We start from the raw sequence: 16,569 nt of genomic DNA on the forward strand, positions 1-16,569 counted from the left end.
TGTGTCACACACTCCATCCTTCGCGAAAGAATTGTTAAGCTTCTGCTCAAGCAGAGAGCATATCCCTCATGAGTGCTTTAGGCCTAGATAAAAAGGTAAAGGACATTCATACTTTTGGGTTCAGTCGAAGTAAGCTGTCCAAGCAAAGGTTCCCTTCTTTCAGGGTCACCAGTTATTCCCAGCTATACACTTCAATGCAAGGTGGAAGAGGGACATGTACATCGGGGTCCGCCGCCATTCTAGTCCCGTCCATTTTCGGAACCAGATGGCGGCAAGGCTTGATTATCCGGTCTACCAAATCGTTAACTATAAAGTGCGGGCTCGGACTACTTCGGTTGTATGTCCACTTCAAGATTTCCCAGATGGTCATCCCTATGGAAAGGAAGGTTGTCGGAGGTCCAAAAGGGGCAAAAGTCCGATTGAGTTAGCACCGAATATGGGATTATAGTCGCTGGGATGTGAGTCAGATCAAAGTTCTAGGATGAATAACGCCGTGAGGTCCTTCATCCAATGTTAATCATCGCTGCGTGGCGTGATATACGAACTATCTTTACTCCTTAAACTAGCAATAACATGTGCCTCTACAAGCCAATGTCTGCGTGCGTGGATCCTGGATCCCCTTTTGCTAGATACAAGTTGCTTTACAGTTGGGATAGCCTCTTTTAAAAAAAGAAAGCCAAACCGGATGATCAATAGTTGTAATAGTCTGTAGGCAAATAACAACTTGCTGTTATTTAAACCTCTTGTTAATTATAGAGCAGCAAATCTCACCGCACTGCCGTCCAGGCAAATCATTAACTATCACCGGCTGGCTCAACTTGCGAACCAACGCAGGGCCGTAGGAAAGGGCGACTGGAAGACAATGCACAATCACCATGGGCCAAGTGATCCCATCGCAATCATTGGAATTGGTTGCCGCTTCTCAGGGGACGTCAGGACCCCTGACGATTTATGGAAGCTATGCGCCGAGGGACGCGATGGATGGTCAAAGATACCAAAGGATAGGTTTTATGCGCCCGCGTTCTATCATCCGGACTTTGAGAAAGAGGGAATGGTATGTTATTATCATCAGCATCAATGCAAAAAGGTCCTCAGCGAATACCACCAGTACACTAACAGGCATGATAGACAAACGTGGTTGGCGGGCATTTTATCCGCGACGACGTTGCATTGTTTGACGCGCCATTTTTTGGCTTTTCCGAAGAGACGGCTAGCTCTCTTGACCCCCAAATTCGAATGCTGCTCGAGCTCACATTTGAGGCAGCGGAAAATGGTATGTCAAAACTTTGAATCTAAATGGGATTCGTCGGCTTCAATTTTGTTTTGATAGGACGGAGATAGACCTGATTGCTAACTTAAAAGTTGAATGCACCCTCCGTACCAGCCGGGCTCACAATGGACCAATTAGTCGGCAGTAATACCTCCGTCTACATGGGGTCCTTCAGTCGTGACTACCACGATTCGCAACACCGTGACCCTGACATGCTCCCGCGCACCATGCTCTCCGGAAACGGCGTCGCCATGCTGTCTAACCGTATTTCGCACTTTTTCGACCTGCACGGCCCGTCCCTAACCACCGACACGGGCTGCTCCGCCTCACTGGCCGCGCTACACCTCGGGGTCCAATCCCTGCGCGCGGGCGAATCTGACATGGCCCTCGTCGGCGCCGCGAACCTCCTCCTGAACCCGGACCCATTTATCGTCATGTCAGGGCTTGGCGTTCTGGGCCGTGAGGGCAAATGTTTTGCTTGGGATGACCGGGCTGATGGGTACGGCAGGGGTGAGGGCGTGGCGACGGTATTGCTCAAACCGCTGGACAGGGCGCTCAAGGATGGTGATCCGGTCCATGCAGTGATCCGCGAGACGGCGCTAAATCAAGACGGGAAGACGCCTACCATTACGGCCCCCAGCCCGGAAATGCAGGAGGCTTTGGTACTGCAGTGTTATAGACGGGCGGGGCTGGACCCGGCGCAGACGGCCTACGTGGAGGCACATATGACAGGTGAGTTCCGTAACTTGAGAAGTTCCCTCCGTCAACGCTTGCCTTGACGTTTCTTTTTTTTTCTTGTGCGTTTTGCTGTTCCCAAAAGTCTAACCAAAAAGCAAACTCTCAGGTACTAAGACAGGAGATCCTGTTGAGGCCAGCGCCATTGGACGTGTATTCGGTCAGGCGAGAGATCCCAACAGCCCTGTCATGGTTGGATCCGTCAAGACCAACCTGGGGCACCTAGAGGCAGCCAGCGGTATAGCAGGCATTATCAAGGCCACAATGGCTCTGAAACGGGCGCAGATCCCGCCCAACCTGAACTTCGAATCTCCCAATCCGCGGATCGACATGAACGCGCTGCGTGTCATCGTCCCTTGTAAACTGTCGCCGTGGCCGCGTGACATGCCGCTTCGTGCATCTGTCAATAACTATGGCTACGGTGGGACCAACGGCCACGCCATACTTGACGCGCATTCTCCAGTAGCCGAAGGCGAGACAAGCGATTGCGTGCGATGGCATCTTTTTGTGCTCAGCAGTAAGGAGGCAAAGGTGACGAGAAGGATGACAACAAGAGTTGCAGACCACCTGACCACCAGCTCCAACCAACCAAATCTACAGGATCTGGCCTATACTCTTTCGCACCGGCGTACGCATTTCCCCTGGAGGACGGCCATGTCCGCATCTAGCCTGACAGAGCTCGCAGACGCTTTGAATAACGTCGCAAAAACAACCATTGCAAACGGTCTCAAGTCCGCCCTTAAAGTTGCTTTTGTCTTCAACGGTCAAGGTGCCCAATGGTACGCCATGGGTCGCGAGCTTTCAGCATACGCCACGTTCCGCCAGTCCATGGCGAGGGCAGACGCGGCGCTGAGGAGGCTTGGAGCCCAATGGTCGCTTCTCGAGGAGCTCGGCCGCGATGAGCACACCACGCGCGTTGATGAGCCTTGGCTCAGCCAGCCAGCATGTGTGGCCCTGCAGATCAGCATCGTCGACCTGTTGGCCGAATTCGGGATCCGGCCGACCGGCGTGGTCAGTCACTCGAGCGGCGAGGTTTCGGCGGCGTACGCGGCCGGAGTGTTAACCTTTGAGCAGGCCCTCGGCGTGGTCTACCTCCGCGGTGCTTTGACGGAAAGATACCACCATCTCAATAATACGCAGGGTGGTATGCTGGCCGTGGGGCTGGGGAGTGAACAGGTGCTACCTTATTTGGCTCCCACCAAGGGCAAAGTGACAGTGGCCTGCGTGAATAGCCCCGAGAGTACGACATTGTCGGGGGACGTTGACTGTATCGTTAAGATTGAACAAAGCTTGAAAACAGACGGTATCTTTGCGCGGAGGCTAAGGGTCGCCTCAGCCTATCATTCGCCTTACATGAAGCCGATGGCCTCTGAATACCTCGAGGCATTGGAAACACTCTTGAAATCACCCAGGAAGCTCAAAGAAGACGTCATTTATGCTTCACCCGTCACTGGAGACATCAGACGCCGAGGGGAGGCTCTTGGGCCTCAGAACTGGGTGGACAACCTTCTACAACCTGTCCTCTTTGCTCCAGCCTTGGAAAAACTCTGCAATGAAGGTGACGACTTCAGTGGGAGAGTCAACATGCTTTTAGAAATTGGCCCACACTCGGCTCTAGCAGGTCCGATCCGACAAATTTTGACCAGGTCTGACACTCTCCGGGCCCGCAACATCACCTACGCAAGCGCTCTCGTCCGTGGGCAGCACGCAGTGCAGGCCATCCAAGCGGCCACCGGTATGGTTTGGGCCAACGGAGGCTCAGTGGACCTGGCAGCCATAAACATGTACAAGGAAGCAACAGTGCACGTGCTGAATGACCTACCGCCGTACCCCTGGAATCACTCAACCAGGTATTGGCGCGAGCCGAGGGTCAACATTAAACACCGATTACGAAAGCATATCCGTCACGAGATACTTGGGTCATTGATGCTTAACAGCAGCGACACGTCGCCAACGTGGCGAAACTTTCTTCGGCTTTCCGACATCCCATGGCTGCGCGACCACGTCGTCGGCGGGGATGTCATATTCCCTGCCGCGGGCGGGATCAGTATGGCTATCGAGGCCATGAAACAGCTGCAGGAACAAAAAGATGACAACAGTAGCGACAAGTATGGGCATAGGCTGCGTGATGTGCGCATTACCAACGCCCTCGTCATTCCCGAGACGATGGAGGGTATTGAAGTACAATTTTCCCTTCACAGGTGCGATGACGGCAAGATGCTCGAGCCCGGTTGGTACGAGTTTTCGCTGCATTCACTGCGCGACGGCAGCGACGGGAGTACAGAGCACTGCCATGGCTACGTGTTACGGGTGTCGTCTGGGTCACCGACGAGGGCTGCATGGGCGTCTTCCCCTCCTATTGCCGGTTATTTGTCTCCCCAACTCAACATGTCGACAGCGGCAACAAAAGTGATTACCCCCGAGCAGGTATTTCAAGACCTCCGCAACAAGGGACTGTTCCATGGCCCATCCTTCAACAACCTCCTAAATGTGTCTACATATCAAAAGTCTTGTTACGTCGACTTTGAAATATGTCAAGACCTTGAACATGTGGAAAGTTATATCTTACATCCGACGACGTTGGACTCAGTCTTGCAGGCCGCTTTCCCGGCCCTTTCGGTCGAAGAGCTAGACAGAGCGATGGTAGTGCCAAGCCTCATGGCCGAGATGGAAATCTCCGCGAACCTTTCCAACAAACCCGGCACGCAACTTAAAGCCACCTCTCAGATCCACACCGGCGATCGCTCCGGCTTCCGGGCCAGCATCGAAGTCGCTACCACTCAGTCCACAATGCCACTGCTCAAAATAAAGGACCTGATCTGCACGGCCATGACGGGGCGGGGCAGGGAGTCATCATATTTGGCCCCCAAGCCTGGCAGGAAGAACATGATGAACCGCCTCGAGTGGCAACCCGACGTGACGCTCGCAACACGCCGCCAGCTCGAAGACCCACTAAGACTCCAGCCCAACGCCAAGATGGTGACCCAAGTCAGGCGATTGTGGCGCGCAGTGCTTCACATGATCAGCGACACGCTTGCCCGCACCACCGACGCTGACGTGACGGTCATGGAGTGGCACCACCGGCGGCTGCACGAGTGGATGAAAGCCCAGCTGGCGTTCGCAGATGAGTCCGGCTTGGTATTGCGGCGGGCCAGCGAGGGCCTGAAGCGGCAGCTGTACGACGAGGTGGCGGCCCAGAGCGTCAACGGCGAGCTTGTGCGGCGGGTTGGGCTGCGGCTGCACGACATCATGACGGGCAAGGTGACGCCGCTCGAGGTTATGACCGAGGGTGGTCTGCTGAACCGGTACTACGAGATGGATTTCAGGCTAAAAAACTGCTATTGGCAGGTGGGACAGCTGGTACAACGTTTGGCGTTCAAAGAGCCTCGTGCTAGGGTCCTTGAGGTCGGTGGCGGCACGGGCGGGTGCACACTGGCGGTCCTCGAGGCGCTGACGAGGGATGCAACCCGCGGCAGGTTTGACTTTGAGTCCTACACCTTTACCGACGTCTCGGCTGGGTTTTTCGAAGCCGCATTAAACAAACTGGCAGACTGGGGGGAAATGGTTGATTACAAAACGCTTGATATCGAGCAGGACCCAGAAGAGCAGGGGTTCGAGGCCGGCGCGTATGACTTGATCATTGCGTGTCAATGCCTGCACGCGACCAGGAATATGGAGCATAGCCTGACCAACGTTCGTAGGCTGTTGAAGCCAGGCGGGCGACTGCTGTTAGTCGAAACCACCAAAGACATTCTCGACGCGCAAATCATATTCGGTACACTGCCGGGGTGGTGGTTGGGTGAAGAAGAGAGCCGCAAGGACGGTCCAAATCTCAAGTTGGGAGAATGGGAGAGCCTTCTGCCGAGGACGGGCTTTTCTGGATTCGATGTTTCAGTCAGAGACTGCGAGGATGATGATAATTACTCGTTCAATGTCATCCTGACCACGGCCGTGGGCGAACCCATAATTCCAAACAGCATTGTTATCATCTGCCCAGACGCACAAGGTCCATCCCAGACATGGCTAGATGATCTCACATGCGCACTGCGATCCTCACTCCCGGAGAAACAAGCCATTATCTCTATAGATACGCTGGCCTCGGCTAGACCGCAAGATAAGGTCTGCATCGTGTTGCAGGAGGCAGTTAGTCCTCTGCTAGCCACTGTGAGCAGCGAGCAATTCGCCCAGATACAGCGTTTGGTAACAAGTTCCAAGGCTGTCCTCTGGGTATCTTGCGCCGGCGTCATCACAGGTTCGAAGCCAGAGCTTGGGATGCACACGGGGCTGCTGCGCACCCTTTGCACAGAGGATGCCAGTCGACGCTATGTGTCTCTTGACCTGGACCCTAACAACCCCCCTTGGTCTATCGAGAATATTCGGCATATCGCAGCAGTTCTTGCCGTTTCGCTCGACTTCTCCACGCCCAGACATGAGGTCGATCTTGAGTACGCCGTTCAAGATGACATAATCTACATCTCGAGATTATACGAAGACGACCAGGAGTGCCAAAAGACTTTTGGCTGTAGCCAAGGCATGGAAGACCAACCTATAGAACTTCTCCCGTTTGAGAAGACGCAGACTGGCCACAACCTGCGGCTTTGCGTCGGCAAGCCCGGCCTGCTGGACACACTCCGCTTCGATCAGGTCGTACCTGACGAGCCGCCGGCCGAAGATGAGCTCGAAATCGAGCCCCGCGCTTTTGGGCTCAACTTCAGGGATGTGCTTGTCGCGTTGGGCCAGCTAAGCGAGGAGACCATGGGATACGAGTGCAGCGGCGTGGTGCGGCGCCTGGGTTGCCTCGCCGCCAAACATGGTGGTTTCCGCCCGGGGGACTTTGTGTGTGGCATTCTCCGCGGCCACTTTGCCACGACGGTACGAGTCAATTGGGAATGTATGGTGAAGATGCCGACCACCGTGCTTCAGTCGTTTGTAGACGCTGCCACAATCCCGATGGCATTCGCTACAGCATATTACAGCCTGGTAAATAAGGCCGAGCTATCGTCAGGGGAAACGGTCCTCATTCACTCGGCTGCGGGCGGCGTCGGCCAGGCGGCCATCATGTTGGCTCAGCACATCGGGGCTATAGTTTACGCTACCGTCGGCGACGAGGTTAAACGTGACTTTGTCGTACGGCGCTATGGGATACCAGCTCAGCGCATCTTCTCCAGTCGCGATAGCTCCTTTGCTAAAGCAATTATGACTTCGACTGGCGGCAAGGGTGTCGACGTGGTTCTCAACTCGCTATCAGGGGCCCAGTTGCAGGAGACGTGGGCATGCATGGCACGTTTTGGCCGCTTTGTCGAGATAGGGAGGCGGGACCTGGAGGCGGGACGAAGCCTCGATATGGCACCGTACGGCCGAGCCGTGTCTTTTACGGCCGTTGACATATTCCAGCTGGGGCTTTATAAAGCAGAAGTTCTGCAACAGGTATTGCGTGAGGTTATGAACTTGTTTAAGAGTGGACAAGTCCGACCAGTTGGTCCTGTGACGACCTTCTCCATGGGCGATTCTGCTAAGGCTTTCAGGTTTATGCAGAGCGGAAAGCACATGGGGAAGATTGTGATTATTACTGGTCCAGAAGACAAGGTCAAGGTAAGTAAGGGCGTGCATTTCATATCCCGCTCGTCAACCTATACCTTACTGGGAAAGATGCAAGGATAAAACTAACATGCACAACTTAACAACTTGTACAGGTCGCCAGGACGGTACCACCAGCAGTCTTCAAATCGGACAGGACATACCTCTTGGCCGGAGGCGTTGGTGGTATTGGTTTATCAATCTCTAAATGGTTGGCCAAACACGGTGCTCGTAACCTGCTTCTCGTATCTAGATCTGCCGAAAGGTCAGCCGACGCCAAAGCGGTGGTCGAAGAGTTGATGCTTTCATATGGATGCAAAGCACTTCTCTACTCGTGCGATCTTGCAGATCCACCCACCGTTAAAAAGATGCTTACAGAGGTGCAAAGCCATTTGCCTCCCGTGAAAGGAGTTATCCAGGCAGCCATGTCTTTGAATGTAAGTGGTTCTACAACTCCTCAATCCTTTGCAAATTTCAGTGTTTACTTTGCAACGTTATATACTTACTCGCTGCCAACAGGATTCCATTTTTGTCAACATGACCTACAAGGAATGGCAAGCCGCCATCCGACCCAAAGTTGCCGCAAGCCTCTTGTTGCACCGCCTTCTCCCTACCGAGATGGACTTCTTTATCATGCTTTCCTCACTCTGCGGCATTGCCGGGAACGTAAGCCAGGCAAATTACGTCACCGGCAACGTTTTCCAAGACCAACTCGCCCGCCACCGCTCCTCTGCCGGCCTGCACGCCGTTTCAGTGAACCTTGGCCGCGTTACCGAGGTCGGATGGGTGGCCAGCATGCCGCCCGAGGTTTCGGCCCGCTTGCACAAGACAGGCCTCGATATTATTGACGAGCACGACCTGCACCGCATTATTCACGCCGCCACGGCACGGCGACCACCCCACGACCACCCCACCTTCAGTCACATGGTGACAGGGATCCGCGAGTTTGACCGTAACTCGGGCGTCGTCTGGCTGACTGACAAGCGGTTCCAGCCGCTGCGCAACCACGAGCGCTCCGTCACTGCCCTGGGAGACGATTCAAAAGCCGACCCCGGCATTGATCGGCGGCGCGCGAGTAAAAGGACTACGACGCTGTCGGATTCCCTGCGGGACGTGCGGTCAGCCGGAGGAGCGGTTGAGACGGTGGAGAAGGCCGTGGTCGGAAAACTGGCGGACATGTTTGGTCTAGACCCGGGCGAAATTGACCTGCGTCGGCCTGCGGGCGTCTACGGGGTTGACTCGCTGGTCGCGGTGGAGCTGCGCAACTGGCTCGTCGCGGCGGCCGGGGCCGACGATATGAGTATATTCGATGTTCTGCAGAGCCCCAGCCTAGGGGCGTTGGCGGCTAGGGTGGCGGAAAAGAGTCGCTATGTGGTGTCTTTGTTTACGTCGGTTGGGACCACTGTTTGACATTTTGTAAAAAGATTGGGCATTTCAATTATAGCTCCTCGTAATACCAATCATGCAGATACTATTAATCGTTGTTAAAGCTACTCAATGAACTTCTTCTTTATTATATACAGTTCATTCGCTGTAAACATCCTCCTTGGTAACATGCTTAGATTTTAGTCTCAGGGCTCATCCCTGAACGGCGCGATCCCAATTGAGCTGTGGCTCAATTGGTGGCTTTGCTTTATAGCTGTGGGTCCAAACACAAAGATCACATAATCTCAGGGCTCATCCCTAAATCGGAATTCCACTAATTGAACCGCGTGGCCGTGGCTCAATTCGTGGCTTTGCTTGTACCTGTGGGTCCAACCAAAGATCACTCTGGTTCAGGTCTGAGGACAACTTGTTCATTTTCGTCGCAAGTGGAGGTGATTTCAGCATTTCGGCGACCGACACTCCGTTATAATCAATTAAATAAAAATCGTAAAAATATACGGTTTGTACGTTGGATATAGCAATTAGCAAAATAATTAATAACGATTTATTTTATATTTTTAATCGTTATATTGGTCGAATTGGGATATGGGTGGCCTTAATTTGCAAATGGAGGTTGGGTTTTTAAAAAAAATTGAAATTTTTTAATTTTTTTTAATTATATTTTTAATTTTAAATATAATTTAAAAACTTTTGTACGTAAAGGGTAGTATATACGTATATATTATATATATATATTTTTATTAATATATTACGTAATATAAGGTATTAAATATTCGAATAGGTAAAATATTAAATATTTTTAATAAATTTTGCAATTAAAACGGGTTTATAATTTTACCAATTTTAACGATATTAACACCAAAATTTTAACGATTAAATAGCCGGTATAAACAAACGTCCACGTTTAAAAAAATTTTTATTATTATTAAAACTGCGTATTTTATATTTAAATTTACTAAAATTTATATATTTTTAAATTTTATTTTATATTTATTTTAATTTAAATAAAAAAATTAACGTTTTTTTATTATTATATATAATTAATATAAAAGTTTATCATTTCGAATTTATATTTTATAAAACCTTTTATTAATAAAAATATTAATTATTAAATATTTATATAAAATATTAAATTTAACGTATATTTATTTAAATAAAAAAATAACGAATTATAATTTGGAAAAAAAAACTATACGTGGATATTATTATAATTATATTAGTTATTATATAAAAATAAAAAACTTATATATATTATTATTTATATATAAATTTTTAAATAGGGCGTTAAAAATAATAATATTATTATTTAATTTTATTTTAATTTGTTTATAACGTATATAAATATAAGGTTTTACTTTTTAAAAAGCCCTAATTTCAGGTTTTATACTAATATTTTTACTATATTTTTACCATTTTTATTTAATTAAATATTCGTAAATAAAAAATATATAGTTAAAAAACTGTATCGCCGTTGCGCATACAGTGCATACACAGTGCGTATATTGTGCGATAACCTCCATTTACGGCGATAATCGACAACATATCCTCAAACTAGAACGGGCGCGATCTTTTCGGCCAATTTAATTGGTCGAAAAGCCGTATGGCTAAAAGGTACATGGAGCGCCCGGTCCACCCTGCAACGCAGGGGGGTCTAGTCTGAGCACTGAAATTAAAGATTATAGCGGTTTAGGTCTAAGGATAATTTGTTTATTTTCGGTTTAAGTGGAGGTAATTTCGCCAATTCGGCGACCGATATTCCGTTATAATTAATTAAACAGAAATCGCAAAAATAAACGGTTTTTACGTTGGATGTAGGAATTAACGAAATAATTAATAATAATTTAATTTATATTTTTAATGGTTAAATTGGTCGAATTGGGATATGGGTGCCCTTAATTTTTAAATGGAGGTTGGTTTTTTAATAAATATTGGAATTTTTCGATTTTTTTTAATTATATTTTTATTTGTAAATATAATTTAAAGTTTTTTATATTGGGGAGGTAGTATATACGTTTATATTATATATATAAATTTTGGTTTATATGTTACGTAATATAAAATGTTAAATAATTAATTAGGTAAAATAATAATTATTTTTAATAAATTTGCAATTAAAACGAGTTTATATTTTTATTAGTTTTAACAATATAAATATTAAAATTTAAATAATTATATAACCGGTAAAACCAAACGTCCACGTTAAATTTTTTTTAAATATTATTAAAATTGCGTATTTTATATATAAATTTAATAAAATTTTCATTTTTTTAAATCTTATTTTATATTTATTTTAAATTAAATAAAAGAATAAGGGTTATTTTATTATTATATATAGTTAATATAAAGGTTTATTACATCGAAATTTTTAATTATAAAACCTTTTATTAATAAATATATTAAATATTAAATATTTATATAAAATATTAAATTTAACGTATATTTATATAAATAAAAAATTAACGAATGATAATTTGGATAAAAAATTTATACGTGGATATTAATATAATTATATTTATTATTATATAAAAATAAAAAATTTATGTATATTATTATTTATATATAAATTCTTAAATAGGGCGTTAAAAATATTAATATTATTATTTATTTTTATTTTAATTCGTACATACGATATATAAATATAAGGGTTTTACCGTTAAAAAGCGATAATTTTAAATTTTATAACGATATTTGTATTAGATTTATACCACTTTTATTTAATTAAATATTCGTAAATAAAAAATACATAATTGAAAAATTATATCGCCGTTGCGCATATAATACATGTACAGTGTATATACAGTGCGTATACTTTGCACTTCCGTTGCTTGCCACGAAAATTAACAAGATATCCTCAGATTAGAACGGGCGCGATTTTTTGGCCAATTTAATTGGTCGAAAAACCGTGTAGCTAAAAGGTATATATTAAATATTTATATAAAATACTAAATTTAACGTATATTTATGTAAATAAAAAAATAACGAACGATAATTTGCGGAAAACAATTATACGTGAATATTAATATAAATATATTTATTATTTTATTAAAATAAAAGGTTTATATATATTATTATTCATATATAAATTCTTAAATAGGGCGTTAACAATAATAATATTATTATTTATTTTTATCTTTATTTATTTATAACGATTACAAATATAAGGTTTTAACCGTTAAAAAGCCCTAATTTTAAGCTTTATACCAACATTTTTCTTATATTTATACGATTTTTACTTAATTAAATATTTATAAATAAAAGATTATATAATGTTTTTACTATATTATTATTGCGAGTATAATGCATGCACTGTTTATATATTGTGCGATAACGTCCATTTGCGGCGATAATTAACAATATATCCTCAAATTAAAACGGGCGCGATTTTTTCGGCCAATTTAATTGGTCGAAAAGCCGTGTGGCTAAAAGGTATATGGAGCGTCCGGTCCACCCTGCAACGCAGGGGGGTCTAGTTTAAATATTGAGATTATTTAATGTTTAGATTAGACCACCGTTGTTTCGTAATGGTGGACCGGCCGTTCCATATACCTTTTAGCCATGGCTTTTCGGCCAATTAAATCGGCCGAAAAAATCGCGCCCGTTTTAATTTAAGGATATTTAATCGATTATCGGCGCAAATAGAGGTTATTTTCACAGTATACGTATTATACACGAATTGTACATACAATAGCGATATATTTAAAACATTGTGTATTTATTTATTAACAGATACTTAATTAAATAAAAATGATAAAAATATAATAAAAATATTAGTATAAAGCTTGGACTTAGGGCTTTTTAAGAGTTAAAAGCTTATATTTATATACGTTATATAAAAATTAAAATAAAATTAAATAATAGTATAAAAATTATCATTTTTAACGCCTTATTTAAAATTTTATTTATAAATAATAATATATATAAACATTTTATTTTTATATAATAATAGATATAATTATATTAATACCCACGTTTAATTTTTTTTTCCAAGTTATCGTTCGTTATTTTTTTATTTATACAAATATAAGTTAAATTTAATATTTTATATAAATATTTAATAATTAATATATTTATTAATAAACGGTTTTATTAAATAAAAACTTAAAATAATAAATCTTTATATTTATTATATACAATAATAAAACAATATTTATTTTTTGATTTAAATTAAAATAAATATAAAATAAAATTTAAAAATATAAACATTTTATTAAATTTATATATAAAATACGCAATTTTAATAATATTTAAAAAATTTTTTAACGTGGAGGTTTATTTATACTGGTTATTAAATCGTTAACATTTTGTTTTTAATATTGTTAAAATTAGTAAAAATATAATAAAAAGAAATTAAAAAAGTCCAATTTCTTTTAAAAACCCAATTATAAAGGGGTAGGTTAACGGGCTTATAATTATTTAATTCCCAAATAAAATTATTATTAAAATTAAAAAAATAAAAATATAAGACCGTTATTATTCGCGTTAAAAGGGTATTTATATAAAGGTTAATTACGTATATTTCCGTCGTTTTAACACGTTATATAATACGTGTATTTAATACAAATTAGTTATATAATTTTTTTAGACGCCCGTTTTCGTCGGGGCGTGTTGGCACGAATTTAAAATATCGCGTTCCGCGGTTCCGTATTGGTTCTTTTTTATTTTAATATTATATTAACCGTTTTCGCCCAATTATTTAAATTATCGTTTTCATAATATTAATTAAAAGCGTGGTCCGTATTTTTAACCTATTTCTTTTCGCGTGCCTTTTTTCTTTATAATTTCTTTTATTTTATTGTTAATTAGCGGTTATTTACTAATACGTTTTGGGTTAATTTAAAACACGGTTTTTTTATTACCCCGTTTACGGTTTGGTGGTAAATAGGGTTTTTTATTCACCCGTTTATTATGCGTTTTTTTCGAATTTTCTATTTATTATTATAACCGCGAGTAAAATCTTTATTTTATTTTTTTTTTCCCGTACTCTTTTTTTCGGTTAATCTTTTCTTATTACCTTTTTTTCCGGATTACTAATTTCTAATTTTCGTGTAATTTTACCGTTATTTTTCGTTTTATATAATTTATTTTTTGGTTTGGCGTTAATTTTTTTTCGGTTTTAATTTAACTTTTACCCCTTTTTCATATATTTTTTATTTATATTTATTATTATACCGCCGTTTATTTTTATTATATTATATTAAATAATATATTATATAATATAATTACCGACATTTTTAGAAAGAACTGTTTTTTGAACGTTTTTTTGGTTTATTAGATAATTATAATAATTTTAATATTTTCGTGGTAAATTTATATTGGTTTTCTTTTTCTTTTCCGTTAATATAACGTGTAAAAACCCCGCCGTATTATAAACGTAATTATTATTAAAAATAACTTTAACAACGAATTATTTATTATATTTAAATAATAATTTCCGTTTATTTTTTATATATTAACGTGGCGAGAATTATTAATATTACGGCCTATAATAAATACCGCAGAAGTAAAAAGTTGGTTTATAATTATAAAAAAGAATTTCACGTTAAAAATCCGTTTTTCCGCCGTAAATTATATGAATTGTAAAAATTTATATATTATAGCCAATATATTACCGTCGTTATTATATTTTGTAAAAGAAAAATTATATTATAAAGCCGGGCTATTATATGCGTATATTAAACGAATTTTACATTATTTACGCGGTATATTTAAAAAAGTATTATTATTTATATAATATTAGAAACGTAACCGTTTTAAATAATAACCGTAATAATAATAATAATAATAATAATAATAATAATAATAATAATAATAATAATAATAATAATAATAATAATAATAATAATAATAATAGTAATAATAATAATAATAATAATAATAATAATAATAATAATAATAATAATAATAATAATAATAATATAAATAATATAAATAAAAATAACGTCGAAAATAATAATTCGTTTTTGGAAATAAAATTAAATAATACCCATTTAAATAATGCAGCTAACTGTAAAATATTTAACAATATATTATATATATTAAAAAATATAAAAAAATTATTAAAATATAATTTTAACGAAAATAATTTTATATTAATAATAAATTCGTTAAAAAACCAAATACGTTTAAACAAGCTATAAAAAACCTTAAACGAGATAATTGGTTACAAACCTGCAAAAACGAAAATATTAATTTAATTAAATCCAATATTTTTAAAATTGTGGATTTACCGTTGTATAAAATGGCTATAAACGGGCGTTGGGTATTTAAAAAAAAACCCTTAAATAATATAAATAATAATCGTTTTATTACAGATAAAAATAATTTATATCGTTATACAACCAAATGGGTAATACAGGGATTTAACTAAATAATAGGTGTAAATTATTTGGAAACTTTTTCCACTATTTATAAAACGAAAACCTGGCATATATTAATAATGTTAACATTATATAAAAGGTGGTATATTATATAATATAACATTAAAAACGCGTTTTTACACGCGTATTTCGATATAAAAATATATGTAAAATTACCTATAAAGCTATGTAACGATAATAAATATATAAATAAAATGGGTAAATTAAATAAAACCCTGTACGGATTAAAATAAGCGCTAAAATTATGGTATATTTTCCTTATAAAAACCCTTATAAAATTGGGATTTATAATTTTTCCTCATGATAAAAGCGTATATATAAATTAAAATTTAAAAAATAAAATTTTTGGTATAATTTTGGTTTACCACGTTGATAATATTTTAATTTTTAACGTTAGTTTAACGTTATTAAATATTTTATATAACAAATTATCCAAATATATAAAAATCGGAAAACTAGGTCCTATATTTAATTTTTCAAATAATAAATAAATATAAACAGGGAAAATAAAACGGTTTTAATTATCCAAAAAGAATTATACCGATAAAATTTTAAATAAATTTAATATTATAAATAACGAAAAACCTATATTTATTCCGGGGGTATTAAGTTTAAAATTTAATATAAATAAAATAAAATTATAAAAAAGGAAATAAAACATTTCCAACAAAAAATAGGCTCGTTATTAAATTTAATAATAAAAACCCGTCCAAATATAATATATTACACGTACCTAACCGCCAGGTTTATGGCTAATCCTGGGGTTAAACATTTTAAAATATTAGATAATATTTTTAAATATTTATTAAAATATCCCATATATGGCCTTTAATATAAAATTATAAATAATATATTCAAAATAACGTTAATAATAATAATGGATCCAAGATTAATATTAATAATAATATTAATAATAATTTTAACAATAAAAATAATATTAAAAATATAAATAATATATATAATATAAATAATATAAATAGAAATCTCGAGAATAAAAGCCAAAATAAACCAATATTATTTATAAAGGGATATATAAACGTAAATTGGGCTAATAATTTGCATAAAAAACGGTCCATTACTAAATATATATTTAATTTATCCAATAATAATAATATAAATAATAATAATACTATAAATTGGGTTTCGCAATTATAAAAAACAGTTGCATTATTTTTAATTAAAGTTAAAAATATGGCTTTACGAAACGCCGTTAAAAAAAACTAT

General features: G+C 39.5%; 1 protein-coding gene across 1 annotated transcript; it reads left to right on the forward strand.

The window, feature by feature from the left end:
- Nucleotides 1-862: 862 nt before the first annotated feature.
- On the forward strand, nucleotides 863-8,992 carry PgNI_05131 (uncharacterized protein; the record flags this gene model as incomplete). Its single annotated transcript, XM_031125169.1, has 6 exons — nucleotides 863-1,054; nucleotides 1,129-1,273; nucleotides 1,385-2,002; nucleotides 2,115-7,597; nucleotides 7,699-8,019; nucleotides 8,102-8,992. The coding sequence occupies 6 exons, from the start codon at nucleotides 863-865 to the stop codon at nucleotides 8,990-8,992; spliced, it is 7,650 nt and encodes a 2,549-aa protein (XP_030982509.1).
- Nucleotides 8,993-16,569: the final 7,577 nt, after the last annotated feature.

Source organism: Pyricularia grisea, chromosome I (genome assembly GCF_004355905.1).
Source record: "Pyricularia grisea strain NI907 chromosome I, whole genome shotgun sequence".
Lineage (NCBI taxonomy): Eukaryota > Fungi > Ascomycota > Sordariomycetes > Magnaporthales > Pyriculariaceae > Pyricularia > Pyricularia grisea.